This window comes from Triturus cristatus, chromosome 10 (assembly GCF_964204655.1).
Source record: "Triturus cristatus chromosome 10, aTriCri1.1, whole genome shotgun sequence".
In the NCBI taxonomy this organism is placed as follows: Eukaryota; Metazoa; Chordata; class Amphibia; order Caudata; family Salamandridae; genus Triturus; species Triturus cristatus.
This window is the reverse complement of record NC_140593.1, coordinates 103,644,557-103,671,342: the sequence shown is the minus strand read 5'-3', so window position 1 is coordinate 103,671,342 and position 26,786 is coordinate 103,644,557. Positions and strand designations below refer to the sequence as shown.

The 26,786-nt window shown below is 48.0% G+C and overlaps 1 protein-coding gene across 7 annotated transcripts in view; it reads left to right on the top strand.

Annotated features, from left to right (window-relative positions):
- The window catches only part of SLC4A7 (solute carrier family 4 member 7), a 470,313-nt gene that overhangs the window by 286,054 nt on the left and 157,473 nt on the right, over window positions 1–26,786 (top strand). For all 7 annotated transcript variants that reach the window (XM_085630550.1, XM_085630551.1, XM_085630545.1 and 4 more), the window contains 2 exons: window positions 2,375–2,508; window positions 10,502–10,747. In XM_085630550.1, coding sequence (XP_085486676.1) covers window positions 2,375–2,508; window positions 10,502–10,747 — 380 coding nt within the window. The remainder of the gene's footprint in view (window positions 1–2,374; window positions 2,509–10,501; window positions 10,748–26,786) is intronic.

Sequence of the window (26,786 nt, the reverse complement as noted above, 5' to 3'; positions counted from 1 at the left end):
ATACCTTCCCATTCATTCCTATAGGCTAGAAGGCCCATATGAATTAATGGGAAGATATTCCCAATTTGCGATTCCCAATTAGAGAATCGCAAATTGAGAATGAGATTTCAAGGTTGCAAGGGTGTCAATAGGACACCCTGTTGCACCCCTGAAATACGCATGTGTGCACATGTGGCGCACATACATGTGCTGAGGGCATATATGTGCGCCACATGGCACTTTGAAAAATGAAAAAAAAAAGTGAATTTTTCAAAGAAATCGCAAATTACCACCAACCTGAAGTTGGTGGTAATTTGCGATTCCTTAAGCCCAAATTACCAACTTGGGTGCTTCCTACATTGCATTTAAGGAATCGCAATTTGGGATTCCTTAAATGAATTTGCAAAAAAGGGAATCGCAAATTTTGCGATTCCTTATTTTGCGAGTGGGTTTTTGTCTGCTACATAGCACACTGCCCAAATTGTGATCAGAAACGCTGAAGTTCTGCGAATTTCAGCGTTTACGATCACAATTTGGCTTCCTACATATGGCCCCAAGTCTTTATTTTTTATTTATTTTTTTTTTTTTTCCAAGCGGTCTTATTTTTTATTTGTTTTATTGCTTTATACTATTTAAAAATCTCATAAATCCTAATTATAAGTAGTGGTAAGAGATATTAATTTTTTGCTTAAAATCCCTGTATAGAGAAATGGCTTTCCTTTTTTTTGCATTCTATTTTACTCTAAGGTTCTTGATACCATTGTTTAATATGAAAATAAATAATCCAAGAATCATCTGTTTGTACCAATGAAATTAACTTGTGTTGTACAGATTGTATGTATTTATATCATGTTTTATGTATAATTTAGTTGAGCTTTGTAGATGTGTAAAGAAATCAAACAAATTAAGAAAGAAAAATAAAGAAAATAGCTTACTAAAGACGCAATGTACTATCTCAGTGAGTCATTCACACAGTGCCAGCAATAGGAGAGATTTGTAGCCCCATTTGAAGTAAGAACAGGTCGCGTCGGACGGTGAAGCACCATATATTGTCTTGTTTTGTTTCCCACCTTGTCCCAGACCCTAAACAATGCATTTTTAGGGGGTAACTTTTTCTCATATAGGGATTACTCAAATATGACACATATTTACCATTTGAGGCACAGAAAGATTATACGATTCACAATCACAAGGTTTTTGATCAAACGCCAAATTCAGATTTAACACCAAGGTCTCAAGTATCCAAGATCACCTTCACATACAGTAGACCTTTTCTCCCTACAGTCTGGCATTGCCTAAGCATCCTTCTCCACTCTGTGGTCATCCATTCACATTTGTTGGGTTTTGAGAAGAGCTAGAGTAAGTCTGTCAATAGATGATTATTACAAATGCATGTGTAGGAAAAAATAGTTTTCAGCCTGCATTCCTGTGATAGAAATTAAGGCGTAACCTTGGAGGTGGCATAACTGGAAAGGGTCTGGGGTGAGGGTGCCTTTCACCCGTGTTAAGTCATCATTGTTGGCCTTGCCACACGTGTACAAGCTCTCCCATGTGTTGGTGGTCATGAGGATATTATGGACTGATGAGCTCTTTGCCACAGTTGGTATGGACGAAGCAACTGGTCCTTAATTCACAATGTTACTCTTACTGCTGTGTGATGTACTTTAATGTTTCTGTAGTATCTAATCTATCATAAAAAGCTTACATTACTAAAGCATTTTCTATTTTCTTGCCCTTTGTTAGGCTAGAGTTTGACCAGGATCGACTGAAACATTTGAGCTTCTCACTCCGTACTGTAACTAATAAAAAGCTCAAGTTTTGCATTTTAGTCTGCCACCTTTCATGAGCACCACATTGAATGTTAAATGCTGTTTCTGCAGACCCGGTGTACTTTTGTTCTCGATAGTATGAGGTGAAGCCCACAAATTATTTGATTCCACCACTGCAGATAAATGGGTAGGCAGCATCTTGCCTATTGCACGATGAGACGCTTTATGTAGGCAACCTAATTAATATACATTCTCTCAAGAATGTATTTCCCTTAGTTCAGAGATTTACCACATACTACATTTTACAGAGCGATACCCGATTGCCAATTGTCACTAAAGCGATTTGTGTATGTCTTACACACACACCCCCAAGACCTTAGTTGAAGCTTCAGAGAAGCAGGTGCTTGTTTCAGAGATCGTATTCTATTAATATGCATGTTCCAGTGTTTTGGTATATATTCTGATGCAGAAATGGTTGATCTGACCCTTTTTTCTTTTTTTCTTTTTTTTTTTACTGTGCACGTTTGTAACAACAATTACAAAATGTCAATATGTTCAACTCTTCTCCCATCATGGCAGCAATGCGCGATAGCGGCTGTTTTTTCTTTCTCTCGCCCCTTAAACAGAGTGCAATCGAATCTCTCTTTGGAGCATCCTTGACAGGAATTGCATACTCTCTCTTTGCTGGGCAACCTCTCACAATACTGGGAAGCACAGGGCCAGTTCTTGTATTTGAAAAGATATTATTTAAGTTCTGCAAGTAAGTAATTCTTGTGTTTTTAGTTTGTTTAGCATAAATTATGTGACTATTGAATTGTTTAATGCTAAAGCTCAGTATATTTGGTTTTTATTTAGCGAGGAATATGGTGATTCAGTACTAATGTAGAGCATAACATTATCTAGTTTTGTGGTGGCGGAATAGCTTCTAAAATGAATGTCTTGTACCTGAAAGAATGTCCCAAATGTGTTTGTTCTAAATGTATTTGATCATATATTTAAAAAGTTCCCTTTTTGTTGTCTTCAAACAGTTTGGTAAAAGTGATAGTTTACTCGTTAAAATGTCAACCCAGTTGATTGTGTTGTAATATTGCATTTTGTTTGATGCCTTAACCTATTTGAAGAATAGTGTATAAGTATCATGACTTAAGTTGTTGTCACTGCTCCATCTTGTGAAGACAGTCCAGAATGCCATAGTACTTGGTGTACTACCCGAATATCTAATGTTAATTGTTGCAAAAATATCAAATCCTAAATAGTCCCATGCTGTTTCTCCATATCCACTTACCTTGAAGCAATTCAAGTAGATAGCAAACATGTATCTCCAAGCCTAGTGTATGTGGAGTATGTCTATTTTCTGTAGTTAATATTTTTATTGCTGATATTCTGACATACAGCCTACACAACAGTTATCCTCCATTTAACATTGTCCTGAAAATCTACCAGAAAGCCTTAAATGACTGATGGACTGCTTGTGTCTGCATAACCTACCCGAATATACAAAAATGAGCAGTAAAAGCTGCACATGTTGCCTTTTAAACATCGTAGTAGTTGAATACATGTTTTTCAGTGTGTAGCTGAAGATATTGTGTTGTAGTTGCTTAGCAGCTAATGTGATCTTCTAGGCTTCATAAAAATTCCAGTGTACATAGGATTGCTATCCTGTTTCATTTTCTATTTTGAATGCTGTAAATTCTTCACAGCACTTCTCCACAAAACGTAATGGAAATAGATTTTCCATTTTTTTTTTTTTTTTTAAACCTTTATTGTCAAAAGTCAGGACACAGCTATTCAGCCGACAACCCAGAGGTTCGGCAGCATCGATATATAGAAACAGAGATGCGTCCCCAGTGCCATGAAAGGAGAAGTGCAAAGGTTCAATTTTAATTAAACACAAAAACGCACAACAAACCCCAGCAAGGCAAGAACACTGAAAGCCCATGATGAGCCCCCCAGGGGAGGCCGGACCCCACTCATCTAACAGGTACAGTACAAAGTAAAGAGGAAGAAGAGGGACTGTAGAGGCCAAAAAGTCCATAAACCATACTGAGCTGGAAAGAAGGTTAGGAGGAAAGCTGTTCCTCGGGAGGATCCAGATCCGGGGCAAGACATATTCCCCCCCTGTATTGATTCCACTGCCCCCATATGGCGTGCCACTTCCGGGGGCGACCTCTAGCGCAATAGACCGTCTTTTCCCTTAACATACTCCAGTCCATATTTTCTTTCCACGCGGTCAATGTGGGGGGCCCCGCAGAGCCCCACAATCGCGCGATATCTCTCTTAGCGACCATGTTGCCCAGAGTCACCCATTGGGTCTGCGCCGCATTATGATCAGTGGGCCCCCAGACATTCAGTAGACAACACCGCGCTTCCGGCTGCATAGCAATGCCCGTCACCTCCCCCATCACTGCATGGACTCTCCTCCAAAATTCCGTGATGACACCACATTCCCAAATGATATGCAGGAAAGTACCCACCATACCACAACCCCTCCTGCATAGGCCGTCCTCCGAGAATCCCATGTGAACCAGCCTTGGCCCCGTCACATACACTCGATGCAGTATTTTAAGCTGCACCAGCCTCAGACGCGACGGGATCGCAACCTCCTTAGGAGAGGAAACAGCAGACTGCCAATCCTCGTCATCCAACTCGAGGCCATCCCTAGCCCACTGGTCCCTCAACCCCAGAAGCATATCCGCCCGGACGTTGATCAGTTTCTTATAGATGAGCGAGATCGTGCTCTCGGGCATATGGTCATCAAGGACCCGGTCCTCCAAAGGAGAGGACTCAGGCACCTTCTCACCCTCTATGAGGACTGATCGGAGGGCGTGACGCACCTGAATATAGCGGAAAAACTCAGATGGCCCCAGCTCATACTCCTTCTGCAACTCTTCAAAGGACTTCACCCTCCCCTTAATCAGGACATCTCCGACCCTGGAGATGCCGATCAAGTCCCATTTGTCAAAGCCTTTTGTGTGCCAAAGCCTACCCAGTCTCTCAGATTCAAATAGCGGGGTAGCGAGGGTGAGCCTATCCTTCCAGCCCAGCGAGTCAGTTGCCATCTTCCACACTCGCACCGCCACAGCAGTAGGCCCCGTGAGGGACGAGTCCAAGGACCGCGAATACAACGCCCTGTAATAGTTACCACCACGCAGCAACCACCTGTCCATGGCATACCCAGGGCTGAGGGCAGGGCCATAAAACCCATGATTAATCGCACTCAGCTGGGTGGCCCAATAGTACCGTCGGATGTCTGGGAGCGCAATGCCCCCGTCGTACCATGGAAGCGTCAACTTTGCAATAGCTATTCGCGGCCGCCCTTCCCAAAGCAACGTTCGTTGGAGGCCTTCGACCTCCCGAAAGTATTTGGCCGGAACCCAGTCCAAAGTATTCTGCAGTGCGTAGAGGAAGCGGGGAAGCGACATCATTTTGAACAGGGCCGCACGCCCAACGAGGGAGAGCGGCAGCCTCCGCCAGCCTTCAACATCCCGCCTCAGGCGTGCCAGGGGGGGGAGCAGGTTCTTCTCATATCGCACAGCAGAGTCCATGGAGATAAAGATCCCCAAATACACAAAGCCCTGCTGAGCGACCTGTATCGAACATGTTCTAGGGATCGGGGGAACCTCGCCACTAAGAACATACAAATATGATTTACTCCAGTTGATAACAAGACCCGAGTTCCTACCAAAAGATGTGAGTACGTCACAGACCACTATAAGTGATTTCTTGGGTGAGGCAAGATACAGCAGGATATCATCGGCATAGAGCGAAATACGGTCCTCGTGTTCAGGCGACCATCTAAGGCCCCGTATATCCGGGTGCCAACGTATCCACGCAGCCAGCGGCTCAAGGGCGAGGGCGAACAACAAAGGCGACAGGGGACAGCCCTGCCGGGTACCCCTCCCAAGCTGAAACGGAGTCGACGCCCGACCATTCACCACCACACTCGCAAGTGGCCCCTCATACAGCAACCTCACCCAACTCACAAAACCGTGGCCAAAGCCGAACTTGGTCAGCACGGCCCACAAATATGCCCATTCCACCGTGTCGAATGCCATCGTGGCGTCAAGAGACGCTATAATAGCTGGTTCACGCAGTGTGTCCGCCCTGGCGATTACACCATGAAGGCGCCGAAGATTTAACGCTGTGTTTCGGTGCGGGATGAAGCCAGATTGATCCGGGTGGACCAAGTCACCGAGTACCCTAATCAATCGGGTCGCCAGGATTTTAGCCAGAATTTTCGGCTCTGCGTTAAGAAGTGAGATAGGCCTATATGAGGCGCACTTATCTCGGGGTTTGCCCTCTTTGTGTATAACCACGATCGTCGCCAGTCGCTGGTCCAACGGGAGGGTCCCACTCCCCCGCGCCTCCATAAACATGGCGCGCAGGTGAGGGGCGACCCTATCCGGAAAGAGCTTGTACAAATCGACCGGCAAACCGTTCGGTCCCGAGGCCTTACCCGAGTTTAACGCGCGGATAGCCCCCGCCACCTCGTCAACCGTTATGTCACCATCTAGATCGTCCCTATCTATGTCGGAGAGACAGGGCAACTCGATATCACGGAGGAGGTCAGACGAGTCCTCGGGCGGCCTATCCGACACTGAGGCATAAACCCTACAGAAATAGTCCGAGAAACACTGTACAATCCTCTCGGGTTCCACAATCGCCTCTCCCCTCTCTCCCGCCAACTCTGGCACAACTCTATTGACCCGTTCTTTTTTGTCCAGCCAAGCCAGGAGTTTCCCTGCCTTGTCACCAACATCATACAATCGGCCCTGCTGCTCCCTACTGAGGGTCTTAGCGGCGTTCGTCACCAGGTCCTTATACTCAGCTTGCTTCAAGCAAAGCTCATGCAGTGAGGACTCTGTAACCTCCTCCTCCAGCGCTCCCTCCAGAGCCGCGATCTCCTCCTCAACCTGCAGGACCTCGCCATCTCTCCGCCGCTTGGCAGCTACTACTAGGGAGAGGGCTTCCCCTCGGAGCACGGTCTTAAATGCTTCCCACAGCGACACTGCCGAGTCCACGGATCCCTGATTATCCTTGAAAAAATTATCTACTTTCTTTACCAGCGCGCTGCGCATCTTGGGGTCTCGGAAATACCACGGGTTGATAGGGGCCACCCTTCCTCCTCCCTCCCGACCTAGATCCAGCCGGATCCACACTGGCGAATGGTCAGATATACCACGCGCCATGTGCCTCGCCTCGGAGACCAATGAGGCATGCGCAGCCAGAGTGAGTAGGTAATCAATCCTGGAGAGACTACCATGTGCCCCGGAGTGGAACGTGTATTGGCTCTGTGTGGGGTGCCGGAGCCTCCAGCAGTCTATCAGGCCAAGCGTGTTTAGGAAGTCTGGGAGCCACCTCTGAGCCCCCCCTGTGTCTCTGGGCGGGTATCTATCCAGCAGGCCGGAGCCAACAGCGTTGAAATCACCTCCCACCACAAGCATACCCCCCGGGAGATCCAGCAGGGCCCTACCCAGATCTGTGAACGTGGAGGCCTGCAGGGCCGGCGGGACATAAACCGAAACTAAAACCAAAGTTCTTCCTTCCCACCGCCCCGCCACCGCCACAAACCTCCCCCTATCATCAACAATGGTGGAGTCCACCTCAAATGGTAGCGAGGCTCTGACTAGGATTAATTTTCCATCTTAAACATAAATATAAAATTTTACTGCAAAACAAATTGTCAAGAAATGAGATGTAGAGTGCAAAACGTGGTTCCAAGTACATATTTGTAATGCGCAATACTACTGTATGTACTAACATGACTAAAACAGACTACATCAGACATACAGTTAAGACCGTATTGATTTGCTCAAATTGCCTTTACATTTCAGATTAGTTTGTGGTTTAAGGTATCCATTTAAGTTGGCAGTCAATAGAAAGTTTGAACAGCGTGCATGTATCCTTTTTAGGTCTCTGCTAGCGATGGCTGCGCTTGCGCAGTCTCGCTCGCGAGAGATAATGACTTGGGAGAAGAGGGGCTTGAACCCGCCCCTCTTCTACCCTGTTCTCCATTGGCTGGCCTAGTAAATGCTGGCCAGCCATTGGAGAAGAGGTCCCGTCACTCCAATCCTGCCCCGTCCTTTTCGGATCGGGGGGCGTGTTTTTTGCGAAAAGTCTCAGGGAGGAGACAACAGCAAAACACGCCCCCGAATCCGAAAACGACGCTGCGTTTCTCCGAGGCAGTTCTTCTCTGCCTCGGAGAAAGGCGGTGGTGTCTTCCGGTTGTTTTCCTTGAGCTCAGGCTCCCGGCTGTTCTCCAGCTCCTCGTCGTCGTCGTCGTCCTCCTCATCATCATCATTGCCCGGTATTCGCACCTCCTGGATGTCGTCGTCGTCCTCCTCCTCTTCTTCTTCCTCCTCCTCCTCGCCTGCGCTGCCGGGCGGTGCGTGCGGTAGATGTAACCAGTCACAATGGAAGCCCGAAATGCTGGTACGGGAGGGATCAATTTACAGCCGAGCCCAGGTAAGCTAAGCTTGCAGAGGGTGGGTTTGCGTGTCCACGCCCTCCGCCTAGCAGTCTCATTTGTATCATCACACCCGGCCTCCGTAGAGCTGCTACTGTTGAGACAGTCTTTCTGTCTGACTCCCGCCCCAGCCCAACGGGCTTTTTAGAATTATAGAACCATAGTTCTGCCTGTAAATCCCCCAGTTTCCCCACAGGACAGTCCTCCTCTGTGACGTCAGCCAGAGTGGGCAGCGTCTTCATCACTACATTCACTCAACCACCTGCGCTGTCCTGTGCCTGATGGCTGCGGCATGCTCTACGTTTACCCGCACCCCCTTCTCCTCACGCCCGATGCCAGGCCTTTACAAATGGCCTGGGGTGTCTCATTATAACCTAATGTCGGCGACTTTTGACCCGAGGAAGCGCTTTAGGAGGAGCAGGCTTTAAATCTCTCCCGCACTCCTCTGCGGAGGAAGAGCTCGGCGGCCTCGGTCTCTTATCAGCCTCCCCGACAGGAACCTGGCCGCTCGGCGAGGACAGACGGCTTTTGAAGTTCCTTCGAGGAGCGCCCCCCGCTGCCATCACACTGTCCTCGCCGTCGATGGGGGGCTGTCAGGAAGAAAAACACCCGGGTGTCACCGCTGGCCGAGCCCTCACTCAACCCCGCTGGGATGTGTATTTAACTTTCAAAACAGACAGAAACACCAAGGCACGCGGGGTAAGTAAATGTGTTAGCTGGGCGTAAATCACAGGCGAGGCCTCGCAGGTGGGACCTCTTGGAGGCACCGACTGGGGTGACGGCCGCTGTGCTTTTGTGAGGTAAATGCATTATAATTGCATTTACACAGCGCCTACTGTGCCTCGCGAGGCGCTTTATGGCGAGCAGCACGCTTCAACGTAATCCGCAGTTCGAGGTTAACCCAAGGATGATTGGTTACGGATGAAAATGTGTTGGTTAGTGCTGTGCTTAGAGGGAAGGGAAGCCTTCTGTCCAGTTTCTAGTGGTGCGTTAAGTTAAGAGGAGTTAGCATGGGCGTCAATTCACCAGAATGCCTGGGGTAGCGGAAGTGACTTCACACATCCTTTGGCCTTAATTACGGTCTCGACATTGTTAAAGTTAGAGCTATTGGCATTGCTCATGAAAATGCTGTTTCTTTAAATGTTTTAAAAACAAAAAACAAACAAAAATAATGTCATGAGCAATGCCAATAGCTCTAACTTTACCAATGCCGAGACCATTGCATTGTAAATGCTTGTTGTAATGTATACCAGCTGTCGGGAAGGTATTGAAGGCTTATTAACAACCATTAAAGAAATCCTAAGACCAGACAATAATGCGGAAAATTAATGGGGATATTAAGGATATGTAAAAGATTCCAGCCGATTAACAGCAGTCCATCGCAAACCGTCTGATTGGTACACTATAACTACCACCCAAGAGCTTTAAAGGACAACCACCCCATGAGCCAATGTTTCAGATGCAGAAAGAATTGCTTGAAAACAGACATTTGTACAGTCCGTATTACTTTAAGATTGCGTAGCACCGAAGTGTGTCCTTTAGACAAGTAATCTGAATGGCCTGGAAGAGCTGCTCCCTGTGCTGAACTATAATCTGCCTAATTTGAAAAATTGGAACCTTTTACAGAATGGGACTACCCATGGTCTGTTTCCCACTTGCTCCTAATATCCAGGGTAAGCTGGTGCACACTAGGATGGGAAATGTTGGTCCCGAATTTGTTTGGTGTACCTACAATCAAGGGCCATTATCTCTGCTAAAGGCATTTTTGGAAATCTTGTTAGGTGAATTTTTAATGCTGATGACCACTACTTAAAAAATCAAAGAAAAGGTAATGAGCAGCAAGTACCTTTTAAAGAAAAAAGAAATATGCAGGTAAATCACATGTTTCTCCTAATCCAAGTGTACTGTTTTGGTATTAAAGAGCAAAATTTTTCACGTGAAATGCAATATTAGGTGCTACTGAGTTAGATATTCTCACTGGGCGAGGTGGATGGTTGTGTTTGTCTTAGTATATATGTAGGGCTGTTGTGGTTCATTTTATTAACGTGATGATCACACCTTTCTCACTTTCAGTGCTTAGTTCAAATATGCATGCAACTTGCACGTAAAGTAATGGAAATGTTCTTGTGTCATGTTCCCCCAGCCATTGTCTAAAGTTGAAGATGAGCAGCTACAGATTTGTATAGAAATGTTGAATATTTTTGTTAAGAACTCGTTGATGAAACCTTTTAGGAGTGTGTGGGAGTACGAGAAACTATAATGTCCTTTTTCTTTTTCCATTTTGCAGAGATTATGGGCTTTCCTACTTGTCTCTACGTACCAGTATTGGTCTGTGGACGGCATTTCTCTGCTTACTATTGGTAGCAACAGATGCAAGTAGCCTCGTTTGCTACATCACACGGTTTACAGAGGAAGCGTTTGCTGCACTCATTTGTCTCATATTTATATATGAAGCAATAGAAAAACTATTTCAACTGGGAGAACAGTATCCCTTTAACATGCACGACGATCTGGAAAAACTGACAATGTATTCGTAAGTGTTTACTCTTTAAACAATCTTCAGTATATTAGTGGCAATGCAGAGCTCTAACTCGCTGTTCTTCAATAAATGTTCCCATTTGAAAGTTGGTCAGTGTGTATTTGTCCTGTGTGCTCTCACTTAGTTCCATGTAGGCTTTATAGTTTTGTCCTTCAGAACACCTTTGTTGCACTGCTGACTCATCAACCGGAGAGGCTGTTTGTGTAAGCATGCAGGTCAGTGCATCTCAAGTGAAGAAACTGCAGTTGGAATAGGCAGTTATTTAATGTGTTGAGTATTTGGCAAGCTATTACATGTTAATGTGTCTGCACTAGTGTCTGGTCTGCATTTTTTTTTTTATAGGTTATGACTAGAGGTGATGTTGCTATTAAGATAGCCTTGATTAATGTTTATAACAAACACATTTCCAAGCCTAATGAATTACTTTTGTAAAATTGTCTACACTATGAAAAATCCATAAATTGTTAGCCACTCAAAAAAGACCCTCCGCGACTGCAGGGCTTGATGGAAAGAAATGCAGCGACAAAATATCGAAGAGGCCCCCAGTATCTTCGGAGAAGATATTGAACAGTAAGAAAAGGAAGCGTCTGCTCTGTAGGAAGAAGAGGCCTTCTCCATCCAAGATTCAGATTCTGAGCTGGAGCTAGAGCTCAAGTCCCGAGACGTTCCAGCCAGCCAAGGTGCCATCATTACCAAAGCCCCTTTACTCACAAAACCAGCTTACATCAAACATAAGGCTTCTGGACCACCACTGCCATCTGGCCATGGTAGGCACGAGACTCCTCTTTCCAACGCCCTGCCCTCTGGCTCGGCCCTGAACGCATACGTCAAGCCTTCTGGCTCGAGTTGAGAACTCAATTTGCCACCTTAAGCTCTGGCTCCAAAAGGAAAAAAAAAAGACAAATCCAGCTCCGTCCTGTAAATTTTGGCACCCAAACAAAAGGCTCCTCTTCAAAAGGCTCCAGAGCCAATTTGGGAAACCATGCAACAAAACTTGGATCCAAAACAGAAAAAACGGTATAGAAATCCAGATACTGGACATATTACAGAAAGACCAGTGATGATATCCTCCAAAAGAAAGATACACTGTATATAAAATCCCTCTGAAGGACATGGCTACTAGCCCTCTTCACCCTGTTTCTCCTACCCCTCCACCCTCTTCACCAGTACCTATGGTACCCCCATCAGACCCTCTAGGCGTTTCACCACAGGGCTCTCCACGTACAGATTCTGATATAGGGGATGGGATTACACTTATGAGCAACCACCACCAGATCAATGGGTTGATTGCAATCTAGATCCTTCTACAGATGCAGACCCAAACCTATACCCTGCTAAACCTTCCTCTCCTGATGATAATACTTCATACCAGGAGGTAATTGCCAGGGAAGCTACATACCATGGATGTACTTTACACAAGGACTCTTTGGAAGAAGATTTCTTATTTGAAACATTAGGGACCATACATAGGACAACACAATCATTACCTTTGTTAAAAGGTAAGATGAGGCATGCTGGGGACATTTTTAGAGATCCAGTGCGGGCATGTATCATAACACCTAGAATGGATACAAATATAAACCCCCACCATCTGACTCAGTTTTTTATTAAGGCAAGATCCTTTTAGATTTCTTGGTTGTCTCTAATGGTCATAAAAGAACAAATTCGCGAACTACAGGGGATGCTCCACCTCCGGACTAAGAGTCCAAGCTAATAGATGCCTTGGGTAAAAGAGTGGGCTTGCAATCTGCCAATCACTGGCGTATAGTCGGTCCTTAAGGTCTTTTGGCTAGATACGATAGAGCTCACTGGGAAGAAATGAAAGACTTACTCCAATATCTCCCAGAAGGGCACAGAAAGGGGGCAGGAACTTGTACAGGAGGAAATAATAATTTCCAAATCTTCTATTACGTGTTAGATACTGCAGCCAGAGGAGTCCACACTAGTACTCTTCTCAGAAGACACGTATGGTTACAAATTTCTGCTTAAAACCAGAAGTACAGCAAGCAATACTAAATGCCCTGTTCGACAAGGAACATCATTTTGGTCCTCAAGTGGATGAATCACTTGAGGAAAATTATGAAAGTTGCAGAAGTAGCACTACAGTCACCCTCTACCAGATGCTCCTTTCACCGCTCATCTTATATGAGCGGGGAGGCTCCAAAAGTACCTCCACAAATTCCAACCACATCTTCATATGGAACACAATCAATCCTCCCCCCAAACCCCCCCCCCCCCCCCCCCCCCCCCCCCAATAAAAAGATTTTACATAGGCGGTTACAGAGGGAACAATTTTAAAGTCCGAGGCTGAGGTACCCTAACACCTACATCTCCATCTCACTACAAACTGACTTCATAACAATTACCTCGATCATCATACACCAGTTGGAGAAGATTTATCAATTTCTTCCCATTTGGCAGTCAATAACATTAGACAAATAGGTGTTGGACTTTGGCCAACATGGTTATTGCTTGGCGCTCAGTGGCAATTCTCCCAATATTCCACCTCACATTCACAAACTCTCTTAGAGCACCAACAACTGCTCAAACAAGAAGTACAAGCTCTTCTAACAAAAGGAGCAATAGAACCAGTTCCATTACAACACCAAGGGTTAGGGCAGTGGTTCCCAAAGTGTGCGCCGCGGCACCCCGGTGCGCCGCGATTAGAAGCCAGGGGCGCCGTGCCGCCTCGCAGGATGTGGGAGATTGCAGCCGCAGCTCAGATACCCAGCAGCATTGGAGAGGCACAGCGGGATGGCAACACTCACACCTTCAGCCCCGTCATGAGCTGTTAAGTCGTGTTTGAAGGTGACTGAGAGGGAGGGGCTGCAGCTTCGGTCGCAGGGGCATCTTTTCAGATGCAAACAACCCTGAATGCGTCCTGTCATGTCTCTGCAATTTAGAGGGGCCTCACACATTCCCTTCCTGCCCAGGGCCATAAAAATCGTAGAACAGGCCCTGATTACACCGAGGCAGCACGTGGTTCTCTCCACAGAGTTTAATTAATGTTACTAAATTGTAAGAAAACCTCGGTTCTTCAAACATGCAGTCTAAAATGTAATGAAATAAAGACATGGCACAATCGCACCCACACTGATTAACAAAGTATGGAGGACAATCCGTTAAATCAGTTCTCTTGGAGTATCTCCTTTAAGTACTGTACATCACAGTGGGGATGGCAAAACTAACATTTTTGACAGAGACCCTGTCGTCTCGTTGTCTTGTCCAGGAGGGGGTGAGGAGCCCTACCCCACCCTGAAAGAGACAAAGATGATACTAGAATACTGCATGCCCACCCCTGTGCCCACCCTGGTGGATCCTGTTCCCCCCTCATGTGATGGCTCCTGACCCCCCCCCCCCCGTGATGGCTCCTGTCCCCCCCCATGTGGTGGCTCCTTGTGAGAAGTTGGCCTGGTATATGATGCTCACTAGTTAAAGTGATCACCTTGTACCATGCCAAGCAACCCTTATGGTGTGGTTGTAAGTCAACCTTTTCGGACTAGCTGCCCTAGTGGTAGCGTAGGCTAAGCAGTCTTTGAGGCTAAACTCGTGATGCGTGTTAAGCCAGCTGTTTTACCAATAGTAACCCCCTTTTATACCAATGAAAGGACACCACACAGATATATATTCAAAATATATATGTATTTATTTATCAAAGTAACCCCTAGTCTCTTTATGAGCACAGGAGCACAAATCGTCAAACAAGATTATCACAGAATACACAGAAGTTGCACTTTATATGGATAGGCCCTGGTGGCCACTCGAACCATATACTAAAATAGTGGTATAAGAACCACGAACAGAAAAGGGAAAAGGCCTAGGGCCTCTAGAATCGCTGGGCCTACAAGGAGCTAACGTCAGTTAGTGACCAGGAGGTCCACGGGTGGCGTGTGCAGAGCAAATAGTCACACGCGTGCTCCCATAGGTTTCAATGGGTGCGTAAAAAGTACAAAGTTACTGCAAAAGGAATCTTCCGGGTTGACTAGGAACTTAAGATTTGGAACCCAGGCACTAGAGATGTATTACTACACATGGGCACCGGAGTACCAGCTTTACCTCACCCACAGGAAGCGGGTGCATAGGCCTCAAAGTGCGTCGGGTTTCTTCTATCTGTTCCGTGGAGCTTGAAGGCAAAGATGCTGCAGGCGGTCGGTCCGGGAGAGATGCAGTGGATCCAAGAGTGGATCGGAGATGTTGAAGACCTGTAAGCAGAGGGGACAGTGTTCACAGTCACTAGCCAGTGACCAGCGTGGCACCAGGTGGGTACCAGGCGATGTCGGGTGCAAACAGGTGATGAGGGGTAGCTTGTCTCCGCAGCCACGTGGTCCCTGAAGGTCGACGACGTCCAGGAGTCGGCTCACGAGCTGTCCCACGCAGGCTCTCGCTGTCGGCGGTGTCGGCGACTTGATCGAAGCAAACAAGCCTTGGCAAAAGCAATTGCAGGAGGATTCGGAAATCAGCTGTTGGTTCTGACCAGCAAGGTCAGAGGAACTGCTCCTTTGGAGGGGAGCAAGGGCCAGTCTGGAGCAACCAGACCAGCGGTGTTTGTCGTAGATTTCGTCGCCAAGATGGCCACTAGCCAGCGGGCCAGCAACCGGTTAGGCGCGTCGAGTGGCAAAATGCAGAAGGGCCCCACGCAGATCGTGGAGATGCTGGAGGGCTCACCTTTGGTGCAGATGCTGCTCGAGGGTTGGGCTTCTCAGGACCCAAAGCACAACTTGGAGGGAGCCTCGGTTGTTGCACTGGTCAGCTTGTCGTGGTCGTTTCAAGATGGCTGGCTCCACGTGTCTCGGTGCCTCCACGGGTCTCCTCTTTGCAGGGACTGTGGATCGGGCGGTGAGAGGTCTGGAGGTCCAGGTCTTGTCAGTCTCTGGGCTCGGGCTCCGGCGGGAGGCGGCGGCAAAGCAGACGTTGATTCGCTGGATGGTGCTTGCGTTAGCAAGGTGGTCACTCCCTGACCACAGGGGAGATTTTCTTCAGTCTTCTGTGCAGCAGAATGTCGAAGTTCCCGTCTTCTTCTTAGTTTCAAGTTGATTCCAGGATGTCTGAAGTCTTAGGACACAGCTCCTACCTTTATTCGGATTCTAGGGGCCGGACTACCTGCTAGGTCCCTCCCTATGGGTGGGACCAGGAAGGGGGGTGGTTACACCCCCAATCCTTTGTCCAGCTCGCCCCAGGCCCGGGACTGGTGTGCCCCAGGACCGGTTTGAACTGGCATATGCACCGAGGCTCCTTGTGAGCCACAGGCATGTCTGGTTTCTTTCAAGCCCTACCTGACCAATACACAAAATCCTGTCTGGGGTGGTGCACGCACCTCCCCTGGCAGGAAACCCTTTGTCCACACCTCCCAAGCTGGAAGGACTCCCAGCAGCAGGAGGGCAGACTTGTGTCTGTGGTGGCAGCATCCATTTTGTGGAGCTGAGGCTATGTCTGATTTTACCCGGGTTTCAGGTACTGTTCATGTCGTGTCCCTCTAGAAGGGTGGAATGCTAACCCCGTCGCCAGAATTGGCGAGGGGTTAGTATTCCAATTCGTATGACACCTTACTCGACATGTTTTGATAAAGCCAAACCAAAGATAGCATTTAACCGCGAGGTTCATAATGCACTTAAGAGTATATGGTATGACGATATCTGGAAACAGTAGAAGGAAGTTGTTCCGACCACTGCAGACAGGCTCAGCTCATGCCAGAGCACCATCTCACATGGAACCAAGCACTCTGCCTTCAGGATTGTTAAGGCCTGCTATAGGAGTGACTTATAGGTTACCAGGTGTCCCATTTAAGGTTAGGTATAGGTATACTACACCTAAGTAAGAGGTGATTACACCAACTTACCCCAGCTGAGTGATCAGCCAGTTGTGTCAAATCGTTAGGCCAAGCCTGGGGTGGCATAATACATGCTGCAGCCCTTGGCAGGCCTTGGGTACACCAATGCCCTGGGTACCTAGTGTACACTGGTACAGGGGCTGACAGGGTGATCCACTTCCAATTGGTTATGCACCTAGGGTGCATAGTTTTAATTTAGTAGAGAGAACAGCAGGCTGGGGGTCTGATTGGCAGGCCCACAGCCTCAATATGTCAAAAACCAGTGAAGCAAAAAGCAAAAATTTGGGGTGACCATAGGATAGCAGACCCTACTCTCCTACACAACCCCCCCCCAAACGCTGGGACATTAAACTAGCCTTGACCAGTCTCGTCTTCATGTCCTAAGTGGAAGTACCTGGAGAGACCATCTGCATTCCCATGGTCAGTACCTGGCCGGTGCTCCACTGTAAAGTCCATCCCCTGTAGGGAAATGGACCACCTAAGCAGTTTGGGGTTTTCACCCTTCATCTGATTTAGCCACAAGAGGGGCTTATGGTCGGTCTGAATCTTGAAGTGAGTGCCAAACAAGTATGGCCTCAGCTTCTTCAGGGCCCACACCACAGCAAAGGCCTCCCTCTCAATAGCTGACCAATTCTTCTCTCTGGGGGTCAACCTTCTGCTAATAAAAGCAATGGGTTGGTCTTGACCATCTACATTAAGTTGTGACAGCACAGCTCCCACACCCAACTCAGAAGCATCTGTTTGGACAATAAACTCTTTGGAGTAGTCAGGACTTTTCAGGATAGGTGCAGAGCACATGGCCTCCTTCAGGTCATCAAATGCCTTTTGACAGCTTACTGTCCACTGAACCTTTTTGGGCATCTTCTTGGATGTCAGATCATTAAGAGGAGTCACAATGGACCCATAGTTCTTAACAAACTTCCTGTAGTACCCAGTCAAGCCCAAGAAAGCTCGAACTTGAGTCTGGGTGGTTGGAGGGGACCAGTCCTTGATGGATTGTATCTTACTCTCCAGTGGTTGAACTTGGCCTCCACCTACAAGGTGGCCCAAATATACAACCTTACTCTGCCCTATCTGGCACTTAGTAGCCTTGATAGTGAGGCCTGCCCTCTGCAGGGCCTCAAGAGCCTTCTTCAGGTGGATCAGGTGATCCTCCCAGGTGGAGCTAAAGACAGCAATGTCATCAAGATATGCTGCACAAAAGTCATCCAACCCAGTAAGGACTTGGTTCACCAGCCTTTGGAAGGTGGCAGGTGCATTCTTCAGACCAAAGGGCATCACCACAAACTGATAATGCCCACCTGGGGTTGAGAATGCTGTTTTGGCCTTAGACTCCTCAGCTAATCTGATTTGCCAATAGCCAGCTGTTAAGTCAAATGTGCTCAAAAACCTTGCAGAAGCTAGTTTGTCTATGAGCTCATCTGCCCTTGGAATAGGGTGTGCATCTGTCCTGGTGACAGCATTGAGTCCTCTGTAATCCACACAGAACCTCATCTCTCTCTTGCCATCTTTGGTGTGAGGTTTGGGGACCAGAACCACTGGGCTAGCCCAGGGGCTCTCTGAGGGTTCAATGACACCTAATTCCAGCATTTTATGTACCTCAGCCTTTATACAGTCCCTGACGTGGTCAGGTTGTCTGTAAAGTTTGTTCTTTACAGGCAGACTGTCACCAGTGTCCACAACATGGGTACACCAGTCAGTTTGACTAGGTATCAAGGAAAACATATGTGAAAATGATTGTAGAACCTGTCTACATTCAGTCTGCTGATGGGCAGTGAGGTTGCCTCCAAGGGTCACTCCTTCAACTGAGCCATCTTCAGGGTTCTGAGACAACAGGTCTGGGAGAGGGTCACTCTCTTCCTCCTGTCCCTCATCTGTAGCCATGAGCAAGCCCATGTCTGCCCTGTCAACATATGCTTTAAGCCTGTTAACATGGAGTACCCTGTGGGGACTCCTGGGAGTTCCTAGGTCGACCAAGTAGGTGACCTCTCCCTTCTTTTCCAGGATTGTATGGGGTCCAGACCATTTGTCTTGGAGTGCTGCTGGGGCCACTGGCTCCAACACCCATACCTTCTGCCCTGGCTGAAACTCAACCAAGACAGCCTTTTGGTCATGCCAAGCTTTCTGTAAGGCCTGGCTTGCCTCAAGGTTTTTGGATGCCTTCTCCATATACTCAGCCATCCTGGAGCGGAGACCAAGTACATAGTCCACTATGTCTAGCTTAGGCTTTTTGAGAGGTAACTCACATCCTTCCTTCACCAAACACAGTGGGCCTCTCACAGGGTGCCCAAACAACAATTCAAAGGGGCTGTAGCCAACTCCTTTCTGTGGGACCTCTCTGTAAGCAAACAGAAGGCAGGGTAGAAGGATGTCCCATCTTCGCCTGAGCTTTTCAGGTAATCCTTTGATCATACCCTTTAGGGTCTTGTTGAATCTCTCAACAAGCCCATTGCATTGTGGGTGATAAGGGGTGGTGAACTTGTAGTTGACACCACATTCCTTCCACATAGCTGTTAAGTATCCTGACATAAAGTTGGTACCTCTGTCAGATACTACCTCCTTAGGAAACCCCACTCTGGAGAATACTCCCAGCAGGGCCCTGGCCACAACAGGTGCTGTAGTGGTCCTAAGGGGAATTGCCTCTGGATACCTGGTGGCATGATCCACTACCACCAGTATAAATCTGTGCCCAGATGCAGTGGGAGGATCCATGGGACCCACTATGTCTATTCCCACTCTTTCAAAGGGGACCCCCACCACAGGTAGTGGTATCAGGGGGGCCTTTGTTGTGCCACCTGATTTGCCACTGGCTTGGCAGGTGACACAGGAGCGACAAAACTCCTTTGTATCTTCATTCATATGAGGCCAGTGAAAGTGAGGGACAAGTCTGTCCCAGGTCTTGTTCTGGCCTAGGTGTCCTGCTAAAGGAATGTCATGGGCCAAGGTAAGAAGGAAGCCCCTAAATTGCAGAGGTATAACCAACCTCCTGGTTGCACCAGGCTTGGGGTCTCTAGCCTCTGAATAAAGGAGCCCTTCATCCCAATACACTTTATGGGTACCTTGAGCATTCCCAGCAGCCTCAGCAGCAGCCAGCTGTCTGAGGGGTTCAAGAGAGGGACAGGATAACTGAGCCTGCCTCAAGTCAGCCCTTGAAGGTCCCCCTGTCCCCAGAAACTCAACCTGATCAGGTTCAAGTTCTTCAGGGACAGTTCCTTCAGGGTCCTCTAGATCAGCTTCCTGGGAAGGCTGATCATCACTCTGAGGCAGGGGGGAAGGCACAGCCTTGACCCTCCTGTTCTTCTTCTTGGTAGGTGCTTGGTCCATTGTTCCAGGATCCAAGACCTGAGGTTCAGTGAGGCACTTTTTGGCCTGTGACCTGGTCACAGCAAGGACATGTGATGATATACCTAACATCTCTGCATGAGTCCTGTACTCCACTTCTGACCATAGAGAACTCTCTAGGTCATTGCCCAACAAACATTCTACTGGGAGGTCTGCACTAACCACAACCCTTTTGAGGCCAGTTACCCCTCCCCATGAGAAGTTAACAACTGCCACACTGTGTGAAGTAGTGGCATTGCTGGCATTGGTCACCAGGTAGTTCTCACCTGGTATGTACTGTCCAGGGTCCACAAAGCCTGGTGTCACCATAGTGACACTGGCACATGTGTCCCTGTAGGCTTGAGCCACTTTGTCATTAATTAAAGGAGTCTGTCTGTACTTGCCCAGGTTACTGGGGCTCACAGTCAGGGACAAATCAATGTCCCCATCACAGATCAAGACTGCCTGTGTCAGGGTTCTGTCTAAGTCAGAATCTCCTTCAGTTCCCATAGTGATTCCCACTACACCCTTTGTCTGGGGACCAACACTGCTAACAGTAGTACTGGGAGCAGGTGCCTTAGGGGCAACAGTGTTGGGGGCTCCACCCTTTTTGCAATCACTAGTCCAGTGAGTTGTATTTTTACAATGATTGCACCAGGGTTTCTTTTGACCTTCTTTCTTCTTTTTGGACTGTTGTTGGGACCCACCCTCCTTAGCAGTAGTTTGGGGCCCTGTTGAAGACTTCTGGTCTTTAGATTTCTGATCTCCACCCTTTTGGTCTGTTTTCTTCTGATCACCCCCTTGGCCCTGGTTCTGGTTCTTTTGCTTAACCCTGGTTCTGACCCATTTGTCTGCCTTCTTTCCCAATTCTTGGGGAGAGGTCAGATCAGAGTCAACCAAGTGTTGATGCAGTTGCTGGTTTTGACAGTTATTTAAAATCTGCTCTCTCATCATCAAATTATACAATCCTGTAAAATCAGATACCTTACTTCCCAGCAACCAACCCTCCAAAGCCTTAGTGGCACATTCAATGTATTCAGACCAGTCCTGAGTCTGTGTCTTTTGGGTGTCTCTGAACATTAACCTGTACTGTTCAGTGGTTAAGCCTAACCCATCTACCAGAACACTCTTCAGGACTCTGTAGTTTCTGACATCCTCTTCTCTAACAGTGAGGAGTCTGTCTCTGCCTCTTCCTTCAAAGGAGAGCCAGAGGATTGCTGCCCACTGATCTTCAGGAACCTGCTGTACTTTGCAGGCTCTCTCAAGAGCAGTTATCCACTTGTGGATGTCATCCCCACTTTTGTAGGGGGGCACAACCTTAGACAGGTTTCTATTGTCGAAAACCCTATCTTTGTCCTTAGGGACAATGCTGCCACCAGTGGGTATAGACCCACTCTCTTTATGCTGTCTAGCCTTGCTAAGTTTCTCTTCCATTAGGGCTACTTCTAGCTCCTGCTTCCTGATCCTCAGCTGAGCCTCTTGCATCTTGGCCTCATGTTCCCTCCTCTGAGGGGTGGTCATCCTTCTCCTGGAGTGACCTTGAGAGCCTCTAGAGCCATGGGAAGCATTGGAGTCACCTGAGCGATTCCTTTGCCTTCCCAGCCCTGTGTTAAGTCCACTGGGGAGATCCAGTGGGTTGAACCCACTGTCAGTCCCCAATAGCCTTGGTTTAGCTGGGCCAAGTCTAACACTTGGCACTGGGCTAGTTCTCCCTTCATCCTCACTACTGTCAGTATCCTTTTCACTCTCATCCTCTGTGGTAGGCATCCCATCTAAGGGGTGACTATTGGGAAGGGGTACTTCAGTGGCATCTTCAGAAGGGGGGCCTCCTGTTCCTGTCCCTAAGGGGGCTAACTGGGAAGCTTTCTTGAGTGCTCTCTGATTCTCATCATTCTGTAAGAGCTCTCTGAGCTCAGCAGAGTTTGGGTTCTTGGGCTGTTTAAGGCCTCTAAGAGTTGCCAAATGCCTGAGCTCATTCTGATTAAGGGTAGCAAAGCTGGATGGTGCCCTCTGGGGGTCACTCTCAACAGAGATGGGTACAGTGGACCCCTCTGCCCCGGCCATTGCTCTTAAGTGTGGGTGGATGTGTTGCAATCTACCTACACTTGGGTTTACCTACTAAACCTATCTAGTAGTTGTAGTCAGGGTGTGCTACTCCCTTTGCTCTACAACAACTAAGTTCAGTAGAACTTAAGTATATCTAATCTTGTTTTATATGTACCTACAGGTACCTATGTGATCTTTCAATTGGTAACCAAGAGATTACAATGGTAAAACACAGCAAGCTCAAATCCAACCGCTGCTCACCAATGTGAGAAGTTGGCCTGGTATATGATGCTCACTAGTTAAAGTGATCACCTTGTACCATGCCAAGCAACCCTTATGGTGTGGTTGTAAGTCAACCTTTTCGGACTAGCTGCCCTAGTGGTAGCGTAGGCTAAGCAGTCTTTGAGGCTAAACTCGTGATGCGTGTTAAGCCAGCTGTTTTACCAATAGTAACCCCCTTTTATACCAATGAAAGGACACCACACAGATATATATTCAAAATATATATGTATTTATTTATCAAAGTAACCCCTAGTCTCTTTATGAGCACAGGAGCACAAATCGTCAAACAAGATTATCACAGAATACACAGAAGTTGCACTTTATATGGATAGGCCCTGGTGGCCACTCGAACCATATACTAAAATAGTGGTATAAGAACCACGAACAGAAAAGGGAAAAGGCCTAGGGCCTCTAGAATCGCTGGGCCTACAAGGAGCTAACGTCAGTTAGTGACCAGGAGGTCCACGGGTGGCGTGTGCAGAGCAAATAGTCACACGCGTGCTCCCATAGGTTTCAATGGGTGCGTAAAAAGTACAAAGTTACTGCAAAAGGAATCTTCCGGGTTGACTAGGAACTTAAGATTTGGAACCCAGGCACTAGAGATGTATTACTACACATGGGCACCGGAGTACCAGCTTTACCTCACCCACAGGAAGCGGGTGCATAGGCCTCAAAGTGCGTCGGGTTTCTTCTATCTGTTCCGTGGAGCTTGAAGGCAAAGATGCTGCAGGCGGTCGGTCCGGGAGAGATGCAGTGGATCCAAGAGTGGATCGGAGATGTTGAAGACCTGTAAGCAGAGGGGACAGTGTTCACAGTCACTAGCCAGTGACCAGCGTGGCACCAGGTGGGTACCAGGCGATGTCGGGTGCAAACAGGTGATGAGGGGTAGCTTGTCTCCGCAGCCACGTGGTCCCTGAAGGTCGACGACGTCCAGGAGTCGGCTCACGAGCTGTCCCACGCAGGCTCTCGCTGTCGGCGGTGTCGGCGACTTGATCGAAGCAAACAAGCCTTGGCAAAAGCAATTGCAGGAGGATTCGGAAATCAGCTGTTGGTTCTGACCAGCAAGGTCAGAGGAACTGCTCCTTTGGAGGGGAGCAAGGGCCAGTCTGGAGCAACCAGACCAGCGGTGTTTGTCGTAGATTTCGTCGCCAAGATGGCCACTAGCCAGCGGGCCAGCAACCGGTTAGGCGCGTCGAGTGGCAAAATGCAGAAGGGCCCCACGCAGATCGTGGAGATGCTGGAGGGCTCACCTTTGGTGCAGATGCTGCTCGAGGGTTGGGCTTCTCAGGACCCAAAGCACAACTTGGAGGGAGCCTCGGTTGTTGCACTGGTCAGCTTGTCGTGGTCGTTTCAAGATGGCTGGCTCCACGTGTCTCGGTGCCTCCACGGGTCTCCTCTTTGCAGGGACTGTGGATCGGGCGGTGAGAGGTCTGGAGGTCCAGGTCTTGTCAGTCTCTGGGCTCGGGCTCCGGCGGGAGGCGGCGGCAAAGCAGACGTTGATTCGCTGGATGGTGCTTGCGTTAGCAAGGTGGTCACTCCCTGACCACAGGGGAGATTTTCTTCAGTCTTCTGTGCAGCAGAATGTCGAAGTTCCCGTCTTCTTCTTAGTTTCAAGTTGATTCCAGGATGTCTGAAGTCTTAGGACACAGCTCCTACCTTTATTCGGATTCTAGGGGCCGGACTACCTGCTAGGTCCCTCCCTATGGGTGGGACCAGGAAGGGGGGTGGTTACACCCCCAATCCTTTGTCCAGCTCGCCCCAGGCCCGGGACTGGTGTGCCCCAGGACCGGTTTGAACTGGCATATGCACCGAGGCTCCTTGTGAGCCACAGGCATGTCTGGTTTCTTTCAAGCCCTACCTGACCAATACACAAAATCCTGTCTGGGGTGGTGCACGCACCTCCCCTGGCAGGAAACCCTTTGTCCACACCTCCCAAGCTGGAAGGACTCCCAGCAGCAGGAGGGCAGACTTGTGTCTGTGGTGGCAGCATCCATTTTGTGGAGCTGAGGCTATGTCTGATTTTACCCGGGTTTCAGGTACTGTTCATGTCGTGTCCCTCTAGAAGGGTGGAATGCTAACCCCGTCGCCAGAATTGGCGAGGGGTTAGTATTCCAATTCGTATGACACCTTACTCGACATGTTTTGATAAAGCCAAACCAAAGATAGCATTTAACCGCGAGGTTCATAATGCACTTAAGAGTATATGGTATGACGATATCTGGAAACAGTAGAAGGAAGTTGTTCCGACCACTGCAGACAGGCTCAGCTCATGCCAGAGCACCATCTCACATGGAACCAAGCACTCTGCCTTCAGGATTGTTAAGGCCTGCTATAGGAGTGACTTATAGGTTACCAGGTGTCCCATTTAAGGTTAGGTATAGGTATACTACACCTAAGTAAGAGGTGATTACACCAACTTACCCCAGCTGAGTGATCAGCCAGTTGTGTCAAATCGTTAGGCCAAGCCTGGGGTGGCATAATACATGCTGCAGCCCTTGGCAGGCCTTGGGTACACCAATGCCCTGGGTACCTAGTGTACACTGGTACAGGGGCTGACAGGGTGATCCACTTCCAATTGGTTATGCACCTAGGGTGCATAGTTTTAATTTAGTAGAGAGAACAGCAGGCTGGGGGTCTGATTGGCAGGCCCACAGCCTCAATATGTCAAAAACCAGTGAAGCAAAAAGCAAAAATTTGGGGTGACCATAGGATAGCAGACCCTACTCTCCTACACTCCTGTTCCCCCCCCTCCCCCAACCTGTGATGGCTCCTGTCCGCCCCGCCCCCCCTGTGGTGGATCCTGTCTCCGCCCTGGGTGGTTTCTGTCCCAGTCCTGGAATGGCTCCTGCAGCGAGGGTGAAGTTCTTGATGGGCCTCTTCTCAAAAAGGCTCAGCTCAAAATTAATATGAAAAGGTGAGCGAGTGAGTAAGTGAAGGGTTGGGTGGATGGCTGGATGAATTAGTGAAAGGGTGAATGGATGAATGAAAGATTGAATAGATGGAGAATGAGAGGATGGATGGATGGATGAGTGGGTGGAAGGATGGATGAGAGAAGGTAAATAGCTGGATGTATGGGTCGAAGGGTTGCTGGATGGGTAAAAGGGTGGATGGATGAGTGAAAGGATGGATGTGTGAAAAGGTGGATGATGAGTGAGTAAGTGGGAGGATGGAGGTGTGAAATTATGGATGGATGGATTGATGAATTTATAAGTGCAAGGGTGAATGGATGGATGAGTGAAAGGGTGGATGGATGGGTGAGTGAAAGGGAGGGTAGGCGGACAAAAGGATGAATAGATGAGTGAAGGAGTGAAAGGATAAATGGATGAGAGAAAGGATGGATGAGTGATCGGGTCAATGGATGGATTAATGAGTGGATGAGTAGATGGGTGGATGGATGGATGGAAGGATGGCTAAGTGAAAGGGTCGATGGAGAGAGAAAGGGAGGATGGATGACTGAAAGGGTGGATGGGTGGAAGGATGAGTGACTGGGTGGATGGATGAGTAAGTGAAAGGATGGCTGGATGGGTGAAAGGGTAAATGGCTGGATGGATGAGTGGATGGATGGGTAGAAGAGTGGATGGATGCGTATACAGATGGATAGGGTGAAAGGGTGGATGGATTGATGATGGATGAGTGAAAGGATGGATGAAGGGATGGATGAGTGAAATGATAGCTGGAAGGATACACGATGGATAGGTTTGCAAATGGTTGAATGTTTGGATATGGCTGGGCTTACTTATATACTACTGCGCGACCTCCTCTGATGTGTCTGTAAAACTTACCTATTGTCCTGACACCTGCCTTTTAGAACTGCACCAGCAGGACCCAGCACACTTAAAACACTGGGTAGAGGGGATCTGGTGAGCCATCTTGGGTTCATCAGAGCCCACCCCATGTAAACTTCTTGTAACGCCACAGAGCTCCTTGAGCCTTTCTCTAGCAATTGAGATGTACTTTATAAGATCTTTTTGATTGCAAATAAAGTTTTATGATGGTGATGGCTACTCTCTGAATCCTTCATCACGTCTAGGCTTGATTCTTCATGTAGACCAGTGGTTCCCAAACTGTGCGCCGCGGCACCCCGGTGCGCCGGTAAAAAAATGGTGGGGAGCCACGGCCAACTGCCAAGTGGGTCAAGGGAGCCATGGGTCAAAAAGTTTGGGAACCACTGGGTTAGGGGTTTACTCACTTTACTTCAAAATCCCAAAAAAGGACAGATCTCTACGACCAATACAAGATCTCAGACTAATAAACTTCTACATACTGTAAGAACACTTCCATCTGGTCACACTTCAAGTGCTTCACCGCTTACAACAAAACTACTTTGTCAGCACTTGACTTAAAGGGCACGCACTTTCACATCCCTATTCACTCAGTACATCGCAAATACCTCAGATTTGTGGTAGCAGGTAAACACTAACAATTCAAAGTGCTCCCTTTTTAGAGTAACTACTGCACCCAGAGTAATTACCAAATGTCTAGCAGTACTAGCGGCTCATCTAAGACAATAAATTAATGTCTTCCCATATGTAGACGATTGACTCATAAAAGCTAACG